This window comes from Pelophylax lessonae, assembly GCF_965119305.1.
Source record: "Pelophylax lessonae genome assembly, chromosome: 5".
Lineage (NCBI taxonomy): Eukaryota > Metazoa > Chordata > Amphibia > Anura > Ranidae > Pelophylax > Pelophylax lessonae.
Window position 1 is genome coordinate 481620622 of NC_138772.1, and position 19477 is coordinate 481640098.

The 19477-nt window shown below is 43.7% G+C and overlaps 1 protein-coding gene across 1 annotated transcript in view; it reads left to right on the forward strand.

Annotated features, from left to right (window-relative positions):
* The first annotated feature begins 2338 nt into the window (after window positions 1-2338).
* Window positions 2339-19477, forward strand: part of LAPTM4B (lysosomal protein transmembrane 4 beta) — a 187222-nt gene continuing 170083 nt past the window's right edge. The window contains exon 1 of the mRNA XM_082258011.1: window positions 2339-2668. Coding sequence (XP_082114137.1) covers window positions 2570-2668 — 99 coding nt within the window. The 5' untranslated portion in view covers window positions 2339-2569. The remainder of the gene's footprint in view (window positions 2669-19477) is intronic.

The window sequence follows — 19477 nt, forward strand, 5'->3', positions numbered from 1 at the left end:
TAGTTTTGTGGAACAGTACAGTTTAAGGCTTGGTGCACACCTGTGCATTTTGCAGTGCATTTTCTAAAGCACTGCAATGCATGGCAAATCATTTACCATTGTTTTCTATGGGGCCCGTTCACATCTATGCATTTTCCTGCAGTGCGTATTTATAAAGGTGCAGACACTTATTTTGGTGCAGGAAGCTGCACCAAAGGACTTTAGTGTGTAGAATGTTTATTGAGGTTTTAAAAGAAGGTATAAAAAAGGTAGATATATTGCACTCACATGTATCAGTGCCTAAGCCTGGCACTGGGGATCTACAGCATGTGCAGATGAGGCCTGTTAGTTTAGTGCCGGCGTGCGCTCCGCACCTCGTTCTCAATACTGGGCCTTGGTAGAAGTAACATGGGAATCCGGAAGTGACAAATCCCCACTCCAACGTACATTTCACCGTACTTGGCGTCTTCAAGAAGTGACGTACGTCGGAGCGGGGATTTGTAATTTCTGGATTCCCATGTGACTTCTACCAAGGCCCAGTATTGAGAACGAGTCATGCAGCGCACGCCAGTGCTAAACTGACAGGCCACATCCACACATGCTGTAGATCCCCAGTGCCAGGCTTAGGCACTGATACATGTGAGTGCAATATATCTACCTTTTTTATGTCTTCTTTTAAAACAATAAACATACTTCACTATACTGTAAAGTCCTTCTTTGGTGCAGCTTCCTGCACCATAATAAGTTTCCTTCTTTGTGTCCTTAATGGTGGGGGGCATCCTCACTTTCTAGCTACAACCCGAGGGACCATTGGAGTGGAATGGTTTGAGCTATGGAACCAATCTGGTTTTCCGAAAAGCACACCTTGACCTTCTGTAAAAAGAGTTCAAACACCTCTGGTGAGTTACCATCTACCCTCTGAGCAACCGTGGTGAAGTAGTTAGAAGATCTATGCATCAAGAAGCAGTTTATATAATTGGTGTTGGGTACAGTCACATTGGACTTTACTTTTGCATTTATTGTTTCTAAAAAAAAAAAAAATTCAACTATTATATATGTTTTATAGAATTCTTTTCACTTATACTGTATATGCAGTCTCAGTCTGTATGTTTATTTATGAGTACACACGGTGAAGCGCCATTACTTTTATTTATTTTTTTCAATACAGCTCATATTAGCCACGCACATTGAGGTATAAAGACAGAAGTATGAGAGTTAATATAGCGTGAAGACACAGGTGGTTGCCAAGGGTAATAAAGGTTTGTCTGACATCTTGTTGTAAGTGTGTACATGTGCCAGGTAGGATAGCTTCTTGCAGGAAGAGTTGTTGTGGGCACTTTCTCCGTCCACCTCCCATAGTATTGTGAGCAGATCAGCACCACAGAGGTCCCCATCCTGTACACAGGTACAGAAGAGGAAGCGTTAATGAAGTGCCCACATAGAGTCTGCGCTAGGTGCACAGCAGGACCTATTCCGTTACTGGGAGTGAGAGAGCAGGGTTACACTGGACAGGTGCAGAGGGCATTGGCTCTGTGTGTCCCTCCTAAATGCAACAGGGATCGTGTAAATTAACGTCTGGAGAGTTAACTCGTGTTTTCAGTTGTCTAAGTGTTATGTGTAAGGCAATGACCCTATCCTAAGTGCCTAGTGAGCCCAGAAGAAACCACCCCGGGGTGGGTCTCTCATGTAATTAACACTTGGCACCCAATGAGGACGGGAAAATGGAGGAGGTACCACCCACCTGCCCCCAGGGCTGGGACAAGGGGTGGGCAGGAGGGGAAGTTGCCCTGGGAGCAGTGAAAAATGGACGCAGGGTGGTACACCGTACACCTATTCTAGGCCATGTATTCATAGTGGATTTGGGGGGCGAAATTCTGAATTCTTGCCCTGGGCACTGGACAACCCTGTCCAGGTACTGCCTGCCCCCTACCCTATAAATCTCCTCTAACGCATAAAACCACATGAAAACATGCAAAAATGCACCAAAAAAAACACATAAACAAGCACATGTATATCTATGTGTACATGCATAAATTATGCAGCAATTCTGACTGCGTACACAGAATTTTCTATTGTGATTTTATGCAGATGAATGCAGTGCAAGATTACTGAGCACAATACAGCTGCTTATAATATACACTACTGCTGCATTCAAATCCGTTAAAAAAAAAAAAAAAATACTTCACATCGTACAGATCTTTGCGCAAGAACCCTAAAGCATAACACCTTCACATAATAATGAACGTAAAATAGATACTATATAAAGAGACAAGCTTGGTAGGTTGTAACACATCCTCCTTCCCACTAGAGGGTATTGGTGCTCAGTTTTTTGGTGGATCCTGGTCATCTCCAGCTAATCTATTCTTATGTGCTCAGTGGTTGTCTTTAGTGCTGAATAGAAGAATCCTGCAGTTGTGAGCAGTGATGCTGCCTGCCTGTGTTGTCCTTTGCTGTGGTGGTGCTGAAGCTCTGCACATATTTCCCATGCACTGAAGCAAACTCCATTGCTGCGAGAACAGCTAAAGTCTTATCTGCTGCATTAAAGGCCACCATTCTACGCAGAGAGTTTATTTCGTATCAGTCCCAAGACATGAAGATGTATTCACCATGGGCTCGATTCTACTCTAACAGCTGTTGCCTGTGTTGTCATGTCCGCACTGGGACAATTATCCTTGGCGTGTGGTACCTGGTAAGCATCCTTTACCATTCACCCCTCTTTTCTGCATCGCTATTTTGGATAAGGTTGCACCATGACGACACGTAATGCTTAGGCATCTAGCTTCTGAAAATCAATTTTAGCATTATACTTTGCTGCTAATTTCAGCTCTGGTGGAAAAAGTCTGCAGTATTTTATTTATTGGGGAGATAAAATTCAACTCCTTTATGTCGCCACATTACCTCCTTTTAATTATCTATATTTTGCTATTTCGTTTTTTTTTTTAGATGTTGGATTCAGTTGGCTGTGTTTTGTCACGTTCTTCGTTTCTATTTTTAAGCTGGATTGTACCATGTATTTATTGAATATTCTTGATATGCTTCTTAGGGTTTTAATATTAAGTCTTCTTAATAACTTAATACAGTAAGGGTTGGTGCTTTGGTCTTTCTAAACTAAGGTCATGGTGGATTAGTTTGCGTAGTGTGTTAGTGTGTATGGTGGATGTTATTCCTTTCTTCTCTACAATATTACATTTCTTTGCACAAAAAGTTAATTTTGATCTCTTCTTCCATTAACGGTTTAATGTGTGACCTAAATCGCACTTCAGGTTCACAACATCCGTGAATCTGGGGGAGATAAATGATATGATGCGCTTTATGTTCTGTGCCCCCCAAGGAGGATTTTCAAGTACAAATTTTATGTCTTGGCACTCTTCCATCTTTTCAGTGCCAGTCCGTGGCTGGCCAGAATGACTTGTGACCTCCGTAGATCTCTATGTGAATGCCCCCTGACTAGCATGAAGAAGATAAAGCATGTAAAGAATAGCTGTAACTTTTCTAGAGCAGGTCAAGAAGGCAAGAGCAGTCGTTCACCTAAACGCTCAAAATATAACTGGATAGGTAATAAGACCAGAGATTGTTGATCCAGGGAATTGCCTTCAGGGGATCAGGCAAGATTTATTTTCCCCTACTGAAGCAAAGTTTGACCATGCCTCAAAGGTTTTTTTTTTTTGCCTTCCTCTGGATCAACGGTGGGCATAGTTATATATGGAGTTTATTTATTTATTTCTATTGGTTGAATCAGACAAATGTATGTCTTTTTTAACCTATGTAACTATATAGCGCCTCACCCCATCACAGAGATGCTGTGGTTGGTCCAATAATTGGTCTTTGAAGATTCACCTGTGCCAAGACTAGTATTTACATATTTTAACAAGCAGTAACCAGTAGAATGAAAACGATTTGTCCTTCTTCACCATAAGATTTATTGAGACGATATACAGACCTGCACAGGTGAACTGACATCCATAAATAAGGCAGTAGAAGAGTTTTAAAACAAGCCATTACTTACCTCTCTAGCTACATATTGGGTGAAGTTATTCATTCTCAAAGATCACAACAAAGACTCTAAGGCTGTCTGTGAAGGTTCTCATTCATCCAGGGCTTTAGTGGTCTCCAAACTGTGACCCAGAGGTCGTATGTGGCCCTTTGCTTGCCTTTATCTGGCCCTTGGGGCACTATTACTCCCACTGACACCAATGATGGGGCACTATACCTCCCACTGACACCAATGATGGGGCACTATTCCTCCCATTGACACCATTAATGGGACACCATTTCCCCCCACTGACACCAATGATGGGACCCTATTCCTCCCACTGACACTATCAATGGGGCTATATTCCTCCTACTGACCCTAACAATGGTGCTCTATTCCTCCTACTGACCCTAACAATGGTGCTCTATTTCTCCCACTGACACAAATGATGTGGCAATATTCCTCCTGCTGACACCATCAATGGGGCACTATTCCTCCCACTGATGCCAGTTATGGGGCACTATTCCTTCCACTGACACCAATGATGGGACACTGTTCCTCCCACTGACACCAGTGATGGGACACTTTTTTCCACCCACTAACACCAATGATAAGACACTATTCCTCCCACTGACACTAACAGTGGGGCTCTATTCCTCCCACTGACACTAACAACGGGGCTCTATTCCTCCCACTGACAAAAATGATGTGGCAATATTCCTCCCGCTGACAACAACAATGGGGCACTATTCCTCCCACTGATGCCAGTTATGGGGCACTATTCCTCCCACTGATGCCAGTTATGGGGCACTATTCCTTCCACTGACACCAGTGATGGGACACTATTCCTCCCACTGACACCAATGATGGGACACTATTCCTCCCACTGACACTAACAATGGGGCTGTGTTCCTCCCACTGACACTAACAATGGGGCTCTATTCCTCCCACTGACACCAACAACAGGGCACTATTACTCCCACTGACCCCAATGATGAGGGTAATATTCCTTCCACTGACACCAACAATGGGGCAATATTCCTCCCATTGTCACCAACAGTGAGGTCTAATTTCCTGGCAATGACGCGAACAATAAAGACTATTCCTCCCACTGACCCCAATGATGGGGCACTATTCTTCCCACTGACACCAATGATGGGGCACTATTCCTCCCACTGTCACCAATGATGGAGTATTGTTCAGTCCCATTGATGCTTGGGCATTTTTTACTCTCACTGACCACAGTTCGGCCCCTCAAAGTCTGCAGGACAGTAAACTGGCCCTTTGTTTACTGTCTAAAAGTAAAGTTTGGAGGCCCCTGGTATATCTAATAGGAGTAATCACATTTAACTGAACATATTCATTAATTTTGAAGGTGTTTGGTAGCTTACCCAAGCCACATCTTCGGTTTTAATGAATGTCAGGAAAATACTCCAGCATTTATATATCCAAACAGGTACCACAGTGCAAAGTAGGATGTGCTATTTTGACATTTAAGATATGTAGCCTTGCCATCAACTTTAAATCTGAACTCCGGGAAACCTGAAAATTCACCCTTGCAGTGGGGTTGCAGTCCGGGGACAGAAAAGCACTTTTACTTACCCTATCCTCCACTCCCCCGGCAGACAGTGCTCCCCCATGCTCCAGTGGTGGACTGTCATCGGTTTTGATGACATCAGGTCCTTAGATCGCAGAACATGGGGAAAAAGACGCTGAGTGACCGGTCTAACAGTGAGGAGGAGACAGGAATCGGGTAAGTGGTTCTACTTTACCATGTACCGTAGACCTAAACTATCAGTTTACTCAGCCTTACTGCAGGGGAAAATGTTCAAGTTTCTTGACGTTCAGCTTTAAGCTTCAGTGTTATGTTAATTGTTTAAAAGAATGGGTAGTGTCGCGCTCAAACATAAAGTGCTTGTGCAGATATTTAAACCTTAATTCAAAAATTAAAAATACATGATAGGTGACAATCTAAAAAATCAATCAATCTGTGCTCAATATTGTAAAGTGCAAACAGTCCATATGCAGCATCAAACAGTCCACATCTCTTTGGTGTCACACAAATTAGCAGAGACTTGATGTTAGTGCAGATTAACCTTCACCTCCACACTTCACCCAGTGATCTAGTAAGGTACTCCTTACCGGAAATATATGACCCCTTAATTATAGGGGGTCACATAGGCAATATCTCCACTCAGTACACACGATCCTCAGCTCCTCTGTTACACAGTGGGTAATCCAGCATCAAGCCCTTATAGTGTAGCTCGGATCAGGTGGCAAACATGGGTGGGACAAAAAGGAGACTCTCATGGTGCAGTACATCTAAACATATCGCTTTATTTAAAAAAGTATTGCACTTACTCGAATCACCATAAAACAATCGCCTTTCTCATAAAAACATCCAGCGAGGGTTGTGAGCACTGCCGATCGCACAGCGCTCCTCTAACCCGGAAATGGCTACGGTCTCACGTTTCCCTTCCCGACGTACGTTTCGTCAGTACGACCTGACGTCATCAGGGGATCAATGATCAATCTGATGACGTCAGGTCGTACTGACGAAACGTACGTCGGGAAGGGAAACGTGAGACCGTAGCCATTTCCGGGTTAGAGGAGCGCTGTGCGATCGGCAGTGCTCACAACCCTCGCTGGATGTTTTTATGAGAAAGGCGATTGTTTTATGGTGATTCGAGTAAGTGCAATACTTTTTTAAATAAAGCGATATGTTTAGATGTACTGCACCATGAGAGTCTCCTTTTTGTCCCACCCATGTTTGCCACCTGATCCGAGCTACACTATAAGGGCTTGATGCTGGATTACCCACTGTGTAACAGAGGAGCTGAGGATCGTGTGTACTGAGTGGAGATATTGCCTATGTGACCCCCTATAATTAAGGGGTCATATATTTCCGGTAAGGAGTACCTTACTAGATCACTGGGTGAAGTGTGGAGGTGAAGGTTAATCTGCACTAACATCAAGTCTCTGCTAATTTGTGTGACACCAAAGAGATGTGGACTGTTTGATGCTGCATATGGACTGTTTGCACTTTACAATATTGAGCACAGATTGATTGATTTTTTAGATTGTCACCTATCATGTATTTTTAATTTTTGAATTAAGGTTTAAATATCTGCACAAGCACTTTATGTTTGAGCGCGACACTACCCATTCTTTTAAACAATTGTTCAGCACCTTGCTTTTTTTGTTGCCGCTCACTACAAGGAAGCAATTCCTGTAAATAATTAATATTTATTAATTATTAATATCTATATTCACATATAATTTTATGTTTATATTTATTGATTATATATTTACATATTTATACATATATACACGGTTGAACCACTTGCGCGGTTTTTGGTTTGCACCAAACCCCCCTTTTTTTCAGTGTTATGTTAATAGCCACAAGCAATTATCTACAATGCTTTATGTGCCATGTAAGGAAACAAGAAATGTGCCTACGACAAAAGAATATTTTAATATAACCATTAAACAGTTGATTATTAACTAGGAAAACCCTAACGTGGACCTTCCAACTCAGTGGCATGGCTGCTTATTCAAGTTGTCCCCTTTCCATCTCCATAAAACACTGCATAAAAATACCTGACGGGTTAAAGATAGAGAATATACTTACCTCGCCCTGACTTCCCTCCAAGATGTCTATACAAGGGTAACATCACCCTCCTTTTGGCTAAATCTCTGAGAATGTTGAGTCGCCCATATCCCATAAGAAGACGATCCTCTTCTGGGCTACTCAGCATTCCCTGGGATCTTGTCAGTAGAGGTATGACGTCACTCCTTGCACTTCAGAAATTGGGAAAAGGCAAGTATATTATCTAACCATTTTTCCCCACACACGTACTTTTATACGGCATTTTAGGCAGTTAAGGGAGCACCCTGAATAAGCGGACCTTGCCACTAAAGTGGAACTACACTTCATCTGAGCACCAAAAATGCTATATAATTCATATTCAAAGCAAACTTCTCCATCCATCCATCCATGTCTCCATGCTTCTTTTTGTTGGGAAATCACTTTGAACAACACTCCCCTAGAATTTCTGGCTGTGGCCATCTTGAGTAAGGGCAGATGATTCATATAGCATTTACTTCTTAGAATGCGTGTGACCTTAGCTCAGGCATGCAGGCAGGAGAAGGTGTGCTTAGCTAAGAAAGCGCCTCCTCCTCTACAGAAGACTCCCGGGATGTATGACATAATTTGCCTAGGTCTGGAAACCAGGAAGTAACTGAAGAAATGTAAAATAAAGTTTAAAACAACAACTATGATATACTTTCCTATCCATTTACTAATGCCAGCAGCATAGGGTTTAATAATAGTCAATATTGATTGACCTAGTGGTTAAGGTTAGCTTTAAATGTGCTTACCTTAGTCTGTCTTTATATTAGCTCCGTGTAATTCCCTGTGAAGTAAAGAAGGGACCTTGTCCAAGCTGGATTGCTTTACCTGCAGTAGAAGAAATGAGGTTAGAATCTAGATGTGCTGTCTGACATACATCAATCAGCCATACCATTATGACCACCCACCTAATATTGAGCAGGTCCCCCTTTTGCTGCCAAAACAGCCCAGTCTTGTCGAGGTGTAGACTCCACTAGACCTCTTAAGGTGTGCTGTGGTATCTGGCACCAAGTCATCAGTAGCAGATCCTTTAAGTCCTGTAAGTTGTGAGATGGGGCCTCCGTGGATGGAACTTCCCATAGTGCACCCTGGTGCCATCTCTTCCCCAGGTAACAATCACCCAGTCATCCACACAATGTGAAAGAAAACATGATTTATCCTACCAGGCTGCCTTCTTCCATTGCTCTGTGGTCCATTTCAGATGCTCACCTGCCCATTGTAGGCGCTTTTGTCTGTGGGCAAGGGTCAGCATGAGCACCCTGACCTGCGGCTAAGCAGCCCCAAAAATAACAAATTGCAATGCATTTTCTACCACAGTCAGCATTTTGAGCTACAGTAGATCTTCTATTGGATCAGACTACACAGGCCAGTCTTGGCTCCCCATGTGCGTCAGTGAGCCTTGGCCACCCATGACTCTGTTGCTGGTTCTCTGGTGTTCCTTCCTTGAACCATTATTGGTCGGTCCTGACCACTGCAGCCCGGAAACATCCCACAAGAGTTGGAGTTTTGGAGTTGCTCTGACACAGTTGTCTGGCCATTACAATTTGGTCCATGTCAAAGTCACTCAAATACTAGAAGATCGTACGAAAAATACAGCAATTGTACAAAAATCTGATCGTTAGTACACAGCTTTCGAGAGCCAATCATGACAATTCATGCCAAATTATCCGATTGGACAAGCACAAAATGTTTTCTAGTATGATTCCAGATCAGATTTTAATTTAATCAGTACAGATGTCGTTCGAAAATACAATATAATACATCAATTCCGAATTTTAGTTCTGTCGTACGAGAATTTTCTAAACTCTTCATTTTCGATAGGACTAGCATGGAAAAAAACATGGTCGATCATTCATCTGATAATCTAACCATGTGTACCAGGCATTACTCTTGCCCATTTTTGCTACTTTCAACACATCAACTTCCGGGACATGTTCACTTGATGCCTAATATATGCCACAAACTTTCAAGTGCCATTGTCTCCCAATAATAAATGTTATTCACTTTACCCGTCAGTGGTCACAATGTTATGACTAATCGGTGTATTTGTCTGGATTAGAATAATGACTGAGTAGTAACACCTTTGTGTTAGCTGGTAAAACAGTTCCCATGTAAATATTTCAGTTTGTGAATTTATCGATTTTCCTACACTTTATTTTTAAACAAAATACTTATTTAGGTCACATCCATTTATACAAGCAGTTATATGTGTTTCCTTCTTCTACAGAACTGCTGCCCTCTGGAAGTTTTCTATTTTTTATGCTATTGTCTATAATCTCCAGAGATTGTTACACATGCAAATCCTAGACGGTCAGCAGTTTCTGCAGCCACCACATCTGGTGCCAACCATTATGCCAATGTTGCTTAAAGGCTAAGCTCACCTTTCCCAGAAAAAAACCTATGCAGTCGAGATATATATATATATATATATATATATATATATATATATATATATATATATATATATATAGATATGAAAAAACTTGTGCGGCTTTGTAAAATGTTCATTTATTTTATTGTCATACCTGTGCGCCAGGTTGGCCCCCCATGGAAGCCTGCCAAAAAAATCCCCTTTAGCAACCTATATTCTGCCTTGTTGCTAAGAAATTGAAGCTGTTGGTTTTTACTCCTTTATTGCTGGGAATGAGCATCTGCAATTTTCATGTCCTAGCAACAAGGCCAGATGTTCGGATTGTTAACTGAGAGTTTTTCGGCTAGGCTTCCGGAGCTTCAATTTGCTGGGGCCCCCTGACTGCAAAGGCCTTTAACCGCTTGCCGACCGCCGCACGACGATTTACGTCGGCAGTCAGCCCCTCACAGGCAAAGCGACGTAGGGCTACGTCGCTAGCCTGTGAGGGTCTAGGGAGCGAGCGCACGCCGCCGGAGACGCGCTCCCGCGCGGTCACGGACCCCCCTGGACATCTGGTCCGCCGGTCACTCGCGATCGTCCGTTAGAGCGAGAGAAAGGCAGGTGGCTAATGTAAACAAGCCGCCTGTCATTCTCCCCTGTGTAAGAATAGTGATCATACGGTTCTACTATGTAGGACCGTTGATCACTGTTCATACACCTCAAGCCACAGCCAATCACAGTTAGAATCACGCCCCTAGGGACACACATAACCCCTCCCTCTCAAAAAAGTTAACCCCTTCACTGCCAGTGTCATTTTACAGTAACAGTGCATATGTATAGCACTGATTACTGCAGTAATGTCACTGGTAACCCCAAAAATGTCAGTCAAGGGTCCGATCTGTCTGCCACAATGTCGCAGTACCGCAAAAAAATCGCAGATCGCCGCCATTACACGTTAAAAAAAACAACAACAAAAATGACAACAATCTTTCCCTTAGTTAGTAAACGCAATAACTTTTGCGCAAACCAATCAAAATACGCTTATAGTGATTTTTTTTTTACCAAACATATGTAGCAGAAAACAAATTGGACTAAAATGTTAAAAAATTTAGATTTTTACATTTTTTGGGGGGAATTTCATATAAAAAAATGTGAAAAATATTGTTATTTTTGCAAAATTTATGCTCTTTTTTTGTTTATAGCGCAAAAAGTAAAAATCGCACAGGTGATCAAATACCACCAAAAGAAAGCTCTGTTTGTGGGAAAAAAAGGATGTCAAATTTATTTGGGTACAGCGTCGCACGACCACAAAATTGTCCGTTAAAGTCACGCAGTGCCGAATCGCAAAATAGGCCCTTGTCAGGAAGGGGGTAAAATCTTCCGGGGCTTAAGTGGTTAAATCACACATCTTCACTGCTTTAAAAAAAATAAAAATAAACCTCTTGACCATACACTTACCGCCCACTTTTTTAGGTACACCTGTTCAATTGCTTGGTAACACAAATTACTAATCAGCCAATCACATGGCAGCAACTCAATGCATTTAGCCATCTAGATGTGGTGAAGACAACTCCATGTTTAAACTGAGCATCAGAATGGGGAAGAAAGGAGATTTAAGTGACTTTGAACGTGGCATGGTTGTTTGTGCCAGACGGGCTGGTCTGAGTATTTCAAAAACTGCTGATCTACTGGGATTTTCACACACAATCATCTCTTGGGTATACAGAGAATGGTCCGAAAAAGAGAAAATATGCAGTGAATGGCAGTTGTGTGGACGAAAATGCATTGTTGATTTCAGAGGAGAATGGGCAGACTTGTTTGAGATGTTAGAAAGGCAACAGTTACTCAAATAACCACTCGTTACAATCAAGGTATGCAGAATACCATGTCTGAACAACACATCAAACCTTGAAGCAGATGGGCTGCAGCAGCAGAAGACCACACCGAGTGCCACTCCTGTCAGCTAAGTAAAGTAAACTGAGACTAACATTCGCACAGGCTCACCAAAATAGGAAAATTGAAATACTAGCAAGGTGTACCTAATAGAGTGGCTGGTGAGTGTATATTCCTGCTTTTCCTGCTATTTCTGCTATTGTAGCCTTGTATTTCTCGTCTTTTATTTTTGAACCGACAAGCAGGTTTGCCTAATTGTTAAAGATTGGACAGGCCCCCTCAAGAAAATATTAAAGATATATTTTTCGATAAAAATACAATAAAATTATAATAAAAAATTAACTCACAGAATTCCTGCTAAATCTAAAAGATGAATTTGATTTGATAGATAAATCTGTGTGTGTGGGGGAGGTGTTGGGGCTCGTGCACATGGGTGCTGTGGTCTGTACAGTGTGAATCCGTGGTACATTTATGTGGCTTTAGCCACCTGGAGCTGTATAAACACAGCAGAAAGTCCTAATTTGACAGGCGTGGGGACGCAGGTGTACAGCCTGAACACAGACAGTCTGCATTTGGGGGCCAATCATCTGCACATCTGTCCAAGTAGGGCCTGCGGCTGTGTTAATACAGGCTCTGCATCCCCATGACAGGTGGCTCCAGCCCAACCCCCTCCTTCACACAGCCAGAGTACCTGTGTGAATGAGCCCTTAATTATATTTTTCTAACCTAAAAAACAGATCTCTCCAGCGATGTGCTGTCCCTACTGAGAGGGATTCCATCTTCATCCGGTCTTCTCTCTGGTTTCTTGGGCTCCAGTCCTTTGGCCAAACTGTGATGATGTAACTCACACGCATGCGCGCCGGTGTCATGGTCACAGCACAGCTCTCTCAATGGATGGTATGTCATCCTTTGAGAGCGCATTGCACGTGCAATGGTGCTATCACCGGCTGCTACGTTTAGGAGATATTCACTGAACCTACAGGCAAGTGCTATTATAGGCTTACTTGTAGATACGAGATGATAAAATGAGTTTACTACTGCCAGATCAGTTAAGCGCCGTACACACGCGTCGAAAATTGGCAGGGAATTTTCGGCCAACATCATCAGCCGATTTTCGGCTTGTTAGTATGATGCTTCCGACAACTGACTCCGACTTTTCGGCCGAAAAAAATCTTGTGTGCAGACTATAAAATTTTTGTTGGCCGTCAAAACATGGCCGATTTTCGTGCAGTTAGTACAGATTTCGACAGGGAAAAATCTGATGAGCAAGTGTGGGCATGCTCAGATGAGAAAAAACACAAAGAAAGCAACCCAACACATGACATCACTTCTGAAGTAGATTTTTGTTGGGCGAGAAAATTCGTGTGCAGTCTAGGCACATTCCAACCAACGAAAAACCACTCTGGACAAAAGTCGGACGATCGGTCGGCCGATAATCGTTGCGTGTGTACGGGGCTTTAGTAAATGGGTAAATAGAAGGAGTTGATACATGGATGCAGAGAGAACTGACAGTTAAGGGGAGAAGAAGCAAAGTTGCATAGGTCAGGAAGCAGTCTGGGGGGGGGGGGGGGGGAGTGGGAAGCCCAGCTACATAAAGCACACTAAACTTCACTGGGACAAGATAACAGGCAGCTATGGAACCGGTGTATCAGTAAATTCTTCACCCCATGGGAATGCAGCTGATCAGCTGTGACTGTGTCAGGAAGACAGAGCAATGGGGGCAAGAGATGAAAAAAATATACAGCCTGGGTCAAGGAGTATAGGAAGAACTGCAGGGAGAGAAACAAAGTTACAGAGATAAACTCACCTAGCATAGCTAGCATTGGAGCCAGGGCTGGGAGGAGGGGGGGCACACAGGGAGGGGGATTAGTGAGTGACAACTGTCTCTTTCTTAGCAGATAAAATCTGGCAGCAGGGAGAGGGGAAGAGATCATCTTTCAGCTGCTGGGGGAAGACTTCTGTAAACATCACTGTGTGGACCCCCCTGTGTACTCGGGCCCCCTACAAGAGGACCGGTGCCCCCCCTCTCCCCCTATCAACGGCCCTGCTAGCAAAATGTACCTAATAGAGTGGCCGGTGAGTGTATTTTCCTGCGTTATAAATAAAGTATTGTAATTCTCTTCTTTTATTTTTGAACCGACAAGCAGGTTTACCTAATAAAATGTTCACTGAGCAGAAAACCCCCTTTCACAATAACGTAGATGTTCATTATAAATAGAAAAATATATTTTTTTTCTTGGCAAATGTCCATTTTAATTACATAAGAAAGACAAAAGCAAGAGATTTGATCTATTTTAATATGTACAGCTTCTTGGCATCCCTCCTCCTAGCAACAGCTTGAGTGTCTGTTACTTGTGTACTCTGACAATCAGGCATGCTGGAGTGCTAGAGGCAGACAATGACAGATGTGCATTGTTTACATACATTTGCCAAAAGGTCTTATCCACCATGGGAGGGGAACATTCAATGTGGATGTTTCACCTTTCAACTCCAGATGACATCAGAAGAAATAAACAGCTTGCCTAGCTTTACCCTGATATACAGGAGAACAATGCTCAGTCTCTGCACAGCAGGCAGTGACAGGCACAGGGGAAGGGGATTGCATTTGTAGCATACAAACAATGCAGTTCTTAAAGCGGAACGTCACTCCCTCAATCAACATTAATTATTTTTTACCCTGTTAGCATTAGGCAAATGATGTCATACATCCCAGCAGTCTTCAGGAGGGGAGGGAGGGTTCTAAGCTCAGCCTATCCCTGAGCTAAGGGCAAATGGATGGCAGGAAGTAAATAATACATGAATCATCTGCCCTTACTCAAGATGGCCACTGCCAGAAATGCCAAGGGGTGTTTTTCAAAATGATTTTTCAGCAAAAAAAAAGCATGGAGACATGGATGGATGTGGATGGGGGAGTTGGCTTTGAATATTAAAAATTGATTAAATAGCATTTTGGTTTGTGGTGCTCAGATGAAGTGCAATTCCACTTTAACCACTTCTGGACCGGAAGATTTGTCCCCTTAATGACCAGGCCATATTTTGCGATTCGGCATTACTTAACGGAAAATTGCGCTGTCATGCAACGCTGTACTCAAATAAAATTGATGTCCTTTTTTTCTTACAAATAGAGATTTCTTTTGGTGGTATTTGATCACCTGTACGATTTTTATTTTTTGCGATATGAAGAAAAAAAGAGCGACAATTCTGAAAAAAAAAAACAATATTTTTGATATTCTGCCATATGACATTTCCAAAAAATAAATTAAAAAATCAAAATTTTTTAACATTTTAGGCCAATTTGTTTTCTGCTACATATTATTGTTAAAAAAAAAAAAAGGAATAAGCGTATTTTGATTGGTTTGCACAAAAGTTATCGCCTCTACTAACTACGGGAAAGATTTATGTCATTTTTATTGCTTTCTTTTTTTTTTTACTAGCAATGGCGGCGATCTGCGATTTTTTAGCGGGACTGTGACATTGGAGCGGACAGATCAGACCCCCTAACTGCCATTTCTGACACTTTTGGGGGTACCAGTGACATTACTACAGTAATCAGTGCTAGAAATATGCCCTGTTACTGTAATAATGACACTGGCAGGGAAGGGGTTAACACTGTGCGTGATCAGTGGGTTAAATGTGAGTCTAGGGGAGTGATTCTAACTGTGGGGGGCGTGGCTTGTGAAATGATCATAGAGACATGTGATCCTATATAGAAGGATCACAGGAGCTCTGTGATCATTCCAGATATAAGAACGGTCAGCTGTGTTTACAACAGCTGACCGTTCTTCTCTCTCAGCGGGGAACGATCGCAGGTGTCAGATGGCAATCGGAGCCGCCTGCCCCATGCATCGGAGTTCTGGCTGCCAAGTGGAAGTGGGAGCATGCCGGCGCCGGAGCACACTCGCCCCCTAATAGCAGGCACGCGCCTGATGTAGCCCTACATCGGTTCGCGCAGGAGGGCCAGCCTGCCGCAGTATATATGTTGTGAGAGAGAAGTAGGGCATAGCGAGAGAGGGCGAGGGCAGGGAGAGAGAGGGGGGTTTCAGGGAGAGGGAGAAAGGGGAGTCAGGGAGAGGGAGAGAGGGGGTATCAGGGAGAGAGAGGGGGGATCAGGTATAGAGGGGGGGTCAGGTATAGAGAGAGGGGGACCAGGGAGCGAGAGGGGAGGGGATCAGGGAGAGAGAGGGGAGCCAGGGAGAGAGAGGAGGGCCAGGGGGAGAGAGGTTGGGTCCGGGAGAGAGAGGGGGTCCAGGGAAAGAGAGGGAGGTTCAGGGAGAGAGGGAGGGGTTCAGGGAGTGAGGGGGGTCAGGAAGAGGGAGGGGGTCAGGGAGAGAGAGGGGGCAGGGTCTGGTCACAGTGCTCACTCATTTGGATGGTCCCTGGGGCTCTCAATCAGCAGGTTCTCTCAATGTGGCTGTTGACTTGTTTAATCTTCCCGCCCCCACATCCCCTTCACGGATGTAGCAGCACACAGGCAGGGAGAGAAGGGTGGGAGAAGTGCGTTTCCTGTTCAGGGAATTTATCTAATCTCGTAAACCACCAACATTAAAGTTGCCTCTCCTCTCCCTTCCCAAGCGGAGAGGAGGAGGCATAGGCCTTCCTGACGTCTTTCGATACCATAGAGTGGTCCACCTCTCAATAGAAGTTGACTGGCATTGCAATGAGAGCTCCAACAAGTGGGTCTCCGTGAAGGCTGAGGACACTTTGCTTCCTCTATGATCGTCTTCTTGGCTGACATCACAATTTCCTGAAGACCTGAGGAATCACCAACTGATTGGTACTTCTCTACGTATAGGCAGATGGGTTTTTCGTTCCACTGACTTTTCCACATTGCCTTTACCCATGATACTGGTTTTTGGTAACCCGGATTTCACTCCAGGCTTTACAAAATGGTACCTCAAGAGGCTAGGCCAACAGGGGAAGTCCCGCCTCATGGATTTCTGGCCTCAGGGAGGGATCCCCTCTCAGGCCGATCCTACTCGGTTTTCAGACCCCCCCTTTGGATTGTTGGAGTATCGCCGTACTCCGACCCTACTTGCAGACTTTCCAGAGATCTCACTACCCTCCGCACACTCTCACGCCATATGAATCACTCTGTCCAGACACACACTTTTATTGCTTTATGGTTATCTTTGATGTCCCATTGTCGACGTATGTACACCAAAGGTAACTGGATGTGGGGATCCAGTTCACCCCTCAACAGGCCGAAAAGAGTTTTCTCTTGGCTCTCAAGTTATCTATTGCGAACCAGTACCAAGAAGTGGGGTACAAAATATTCTTGAGATGGTACCGTGTACCTTATGTGCTCCACAAAATGGATAGCAGTGTTCCAGATACATGCTGGCGATGCAACCAAGAGGTAGGTACAATTTCTCATATCTTCTAACATTGCCCCAAGTTGAGGTGATGACCACCATCAAACACTTAACATCAGTTGACATCAGTGGGAACCCAGCTGCATGTCTTGTTCCTTGTTCCTTCTGGAAATACAAACAATTACTCATGATCAATTTTGTTAAGGCAGCCAAGGCCTACATCCCATCGCTTTGGAGGCAGACACAGCCGCTGACTAGGGTCCTGTGGTATTTCAAAATCAATTACATCCTCGGCATGGAGAAATTGACTGCCACCCTAAACAACACAGAGAAAATGTTTTGGGAGAGGTGGAGGCCTTGGAGATACTTCACATGTACTGATGGCTATTTACAGGCCTTATTCCAATCCAAGACTGTCACCGGACAAGCCACTTGTTAGGCGCCTTTCTACCTGCAGTCTTTGGTTAGTGTTTGACCCTTGGAGAGTGACCCTCTTTTTCTTGTTTTCTTTCCGTCCTTTCTCCTCCCTCTCTCTGTCCCTCGCCTTCCTCCCTTCCTCCCCCAATCCCTCTGAATACCTGTCAACCTATCTTATATGAGTTATATCAAGTTCTACACTACACTTTTGGTACCAACGTGCCGTCAGTACAAATGAGTAAGAGATGTTTTATTCGTCGTTTGGATTTTTTTTCATTTTCATCTACTCTTGTTATTGTGTAGTATATGACTAACACAAGACCAGTTACGTATTTTAGATTAATTCAGGTCATGGTAACCACTTGACTTCAGGCGAGCCAGGTCAGCCTACCGTAACTGTATTATTTTCAGCTATGCGGCTGAAGTTGAGGGCTATGGTATTCTCTTTTTTTATTTTTTTTAATTTTCCTTTCTCAGTTCAAATTCCTTTCCCAATATTTTGGACCTAATGGCTTCTTGCAATTGTGATTTTATGGTCTTTGTGTGCCATGTGTTTTACATAATGTCTGTACTACGCATAATCATACATAAAGAATTCAAAAAAATACCCAATGTGCTTTGTATTCTATGACTACCATGTACTGCCTATTACTGGCAATCATTGTTGGAAACAACCATTTCAGCTTGTAACAACCCAATTAATTGGCCCTAGACTGTGCATCTGTAGAACTGGAGGAGAGACCTCAGGTTTCATTTGGAGGAGCCGGCTGAGCCGAATTATGAAATGTTCTTTGTTGAGTTTAAATGAAGAAATTACATTCATTCATTAAGAATTTGAACTCCTATAAATATTTCCTTATGATGTTCAGTGTGCAGCTGGCAAGAATGAATTAAATGTTTAAAAAATCAGAATTCTATTATAAAGTTGGCCCAGAACTGAAAAGCAGCATACATTTAGATTCATAAGACCAGGCAATGTTTTCTTAATTTTCCAGTTTTGTTGACCCTTTTCCTTGTGTGGCCTCATATTATTATGTTGGTTCCGGAAGAGTTTTCTATGCCTAAAGCTGTAAATGGGGAGTAGGTAGTTATATAATGTCCAATCTGGGTCAATGACTGTTGGTCCTGCTCTCGTTGACGTTTAAATTATGAGGTATCTCCACTCTGGACCATCACCCCTACATATCTTATGAGTAGTGTCCTAAGAGGGGAGACCAATGCCAGATCTGAGATCTGAAGAAGGGCTTGGCCCGAAACATGTCATTTCCCTCCAATTGTGGCATTCCCCAATAGCTCCGCCAGGTGATCCTTTGGTTGTGCAAGAACCGGGTCGTTGGTGAGCCACCTCCACACTTCCGGCTACATCGTTGGTCCAGCCCCTGGTGCGCACGTCGGCGCTAGGCACCTGGTGACGTCATCTCCCGGCGCCGCGTCAGCAGGGACTGACGAGCAGCGGCCGCTGCCACCTCGGGCGCGCACCACCACCGGAGCTGTAGGTCGGGGTTTGAGCATACTACTTCCCCCATCAACCTCTTCTCACCCCTTGCATCGCCCCATCCGGAGACTCACCCGCAGCGAAGGTTCCCGATTCGATCGAGGCTGTCAGTCAGTCCATCAACAGGTGACACACCGTCCAGACCTTACAGGTGGTAAGGCGTTGTTTTCCTGCCTCTGGGTCCTCCTTGCTCTTTGAGTTATCTCCTTTGGTACCATGTCTACATGCTTAGTATTACATCCTTGGCACACCATTGGTTTCTCCCTGACCAGGAGCCTATTTTATTGATTTTAATAAACAAGCTTATCATCCAGATCCCGAGCAGCATCCAAGTTCTTTCTTTCTTTATGTCATTTTGTCCGGGAGCGCCATCATACCCGATTTTTTTGTGTTGCTATGGAGACCAATGCCACCCTGCCACTTAGCC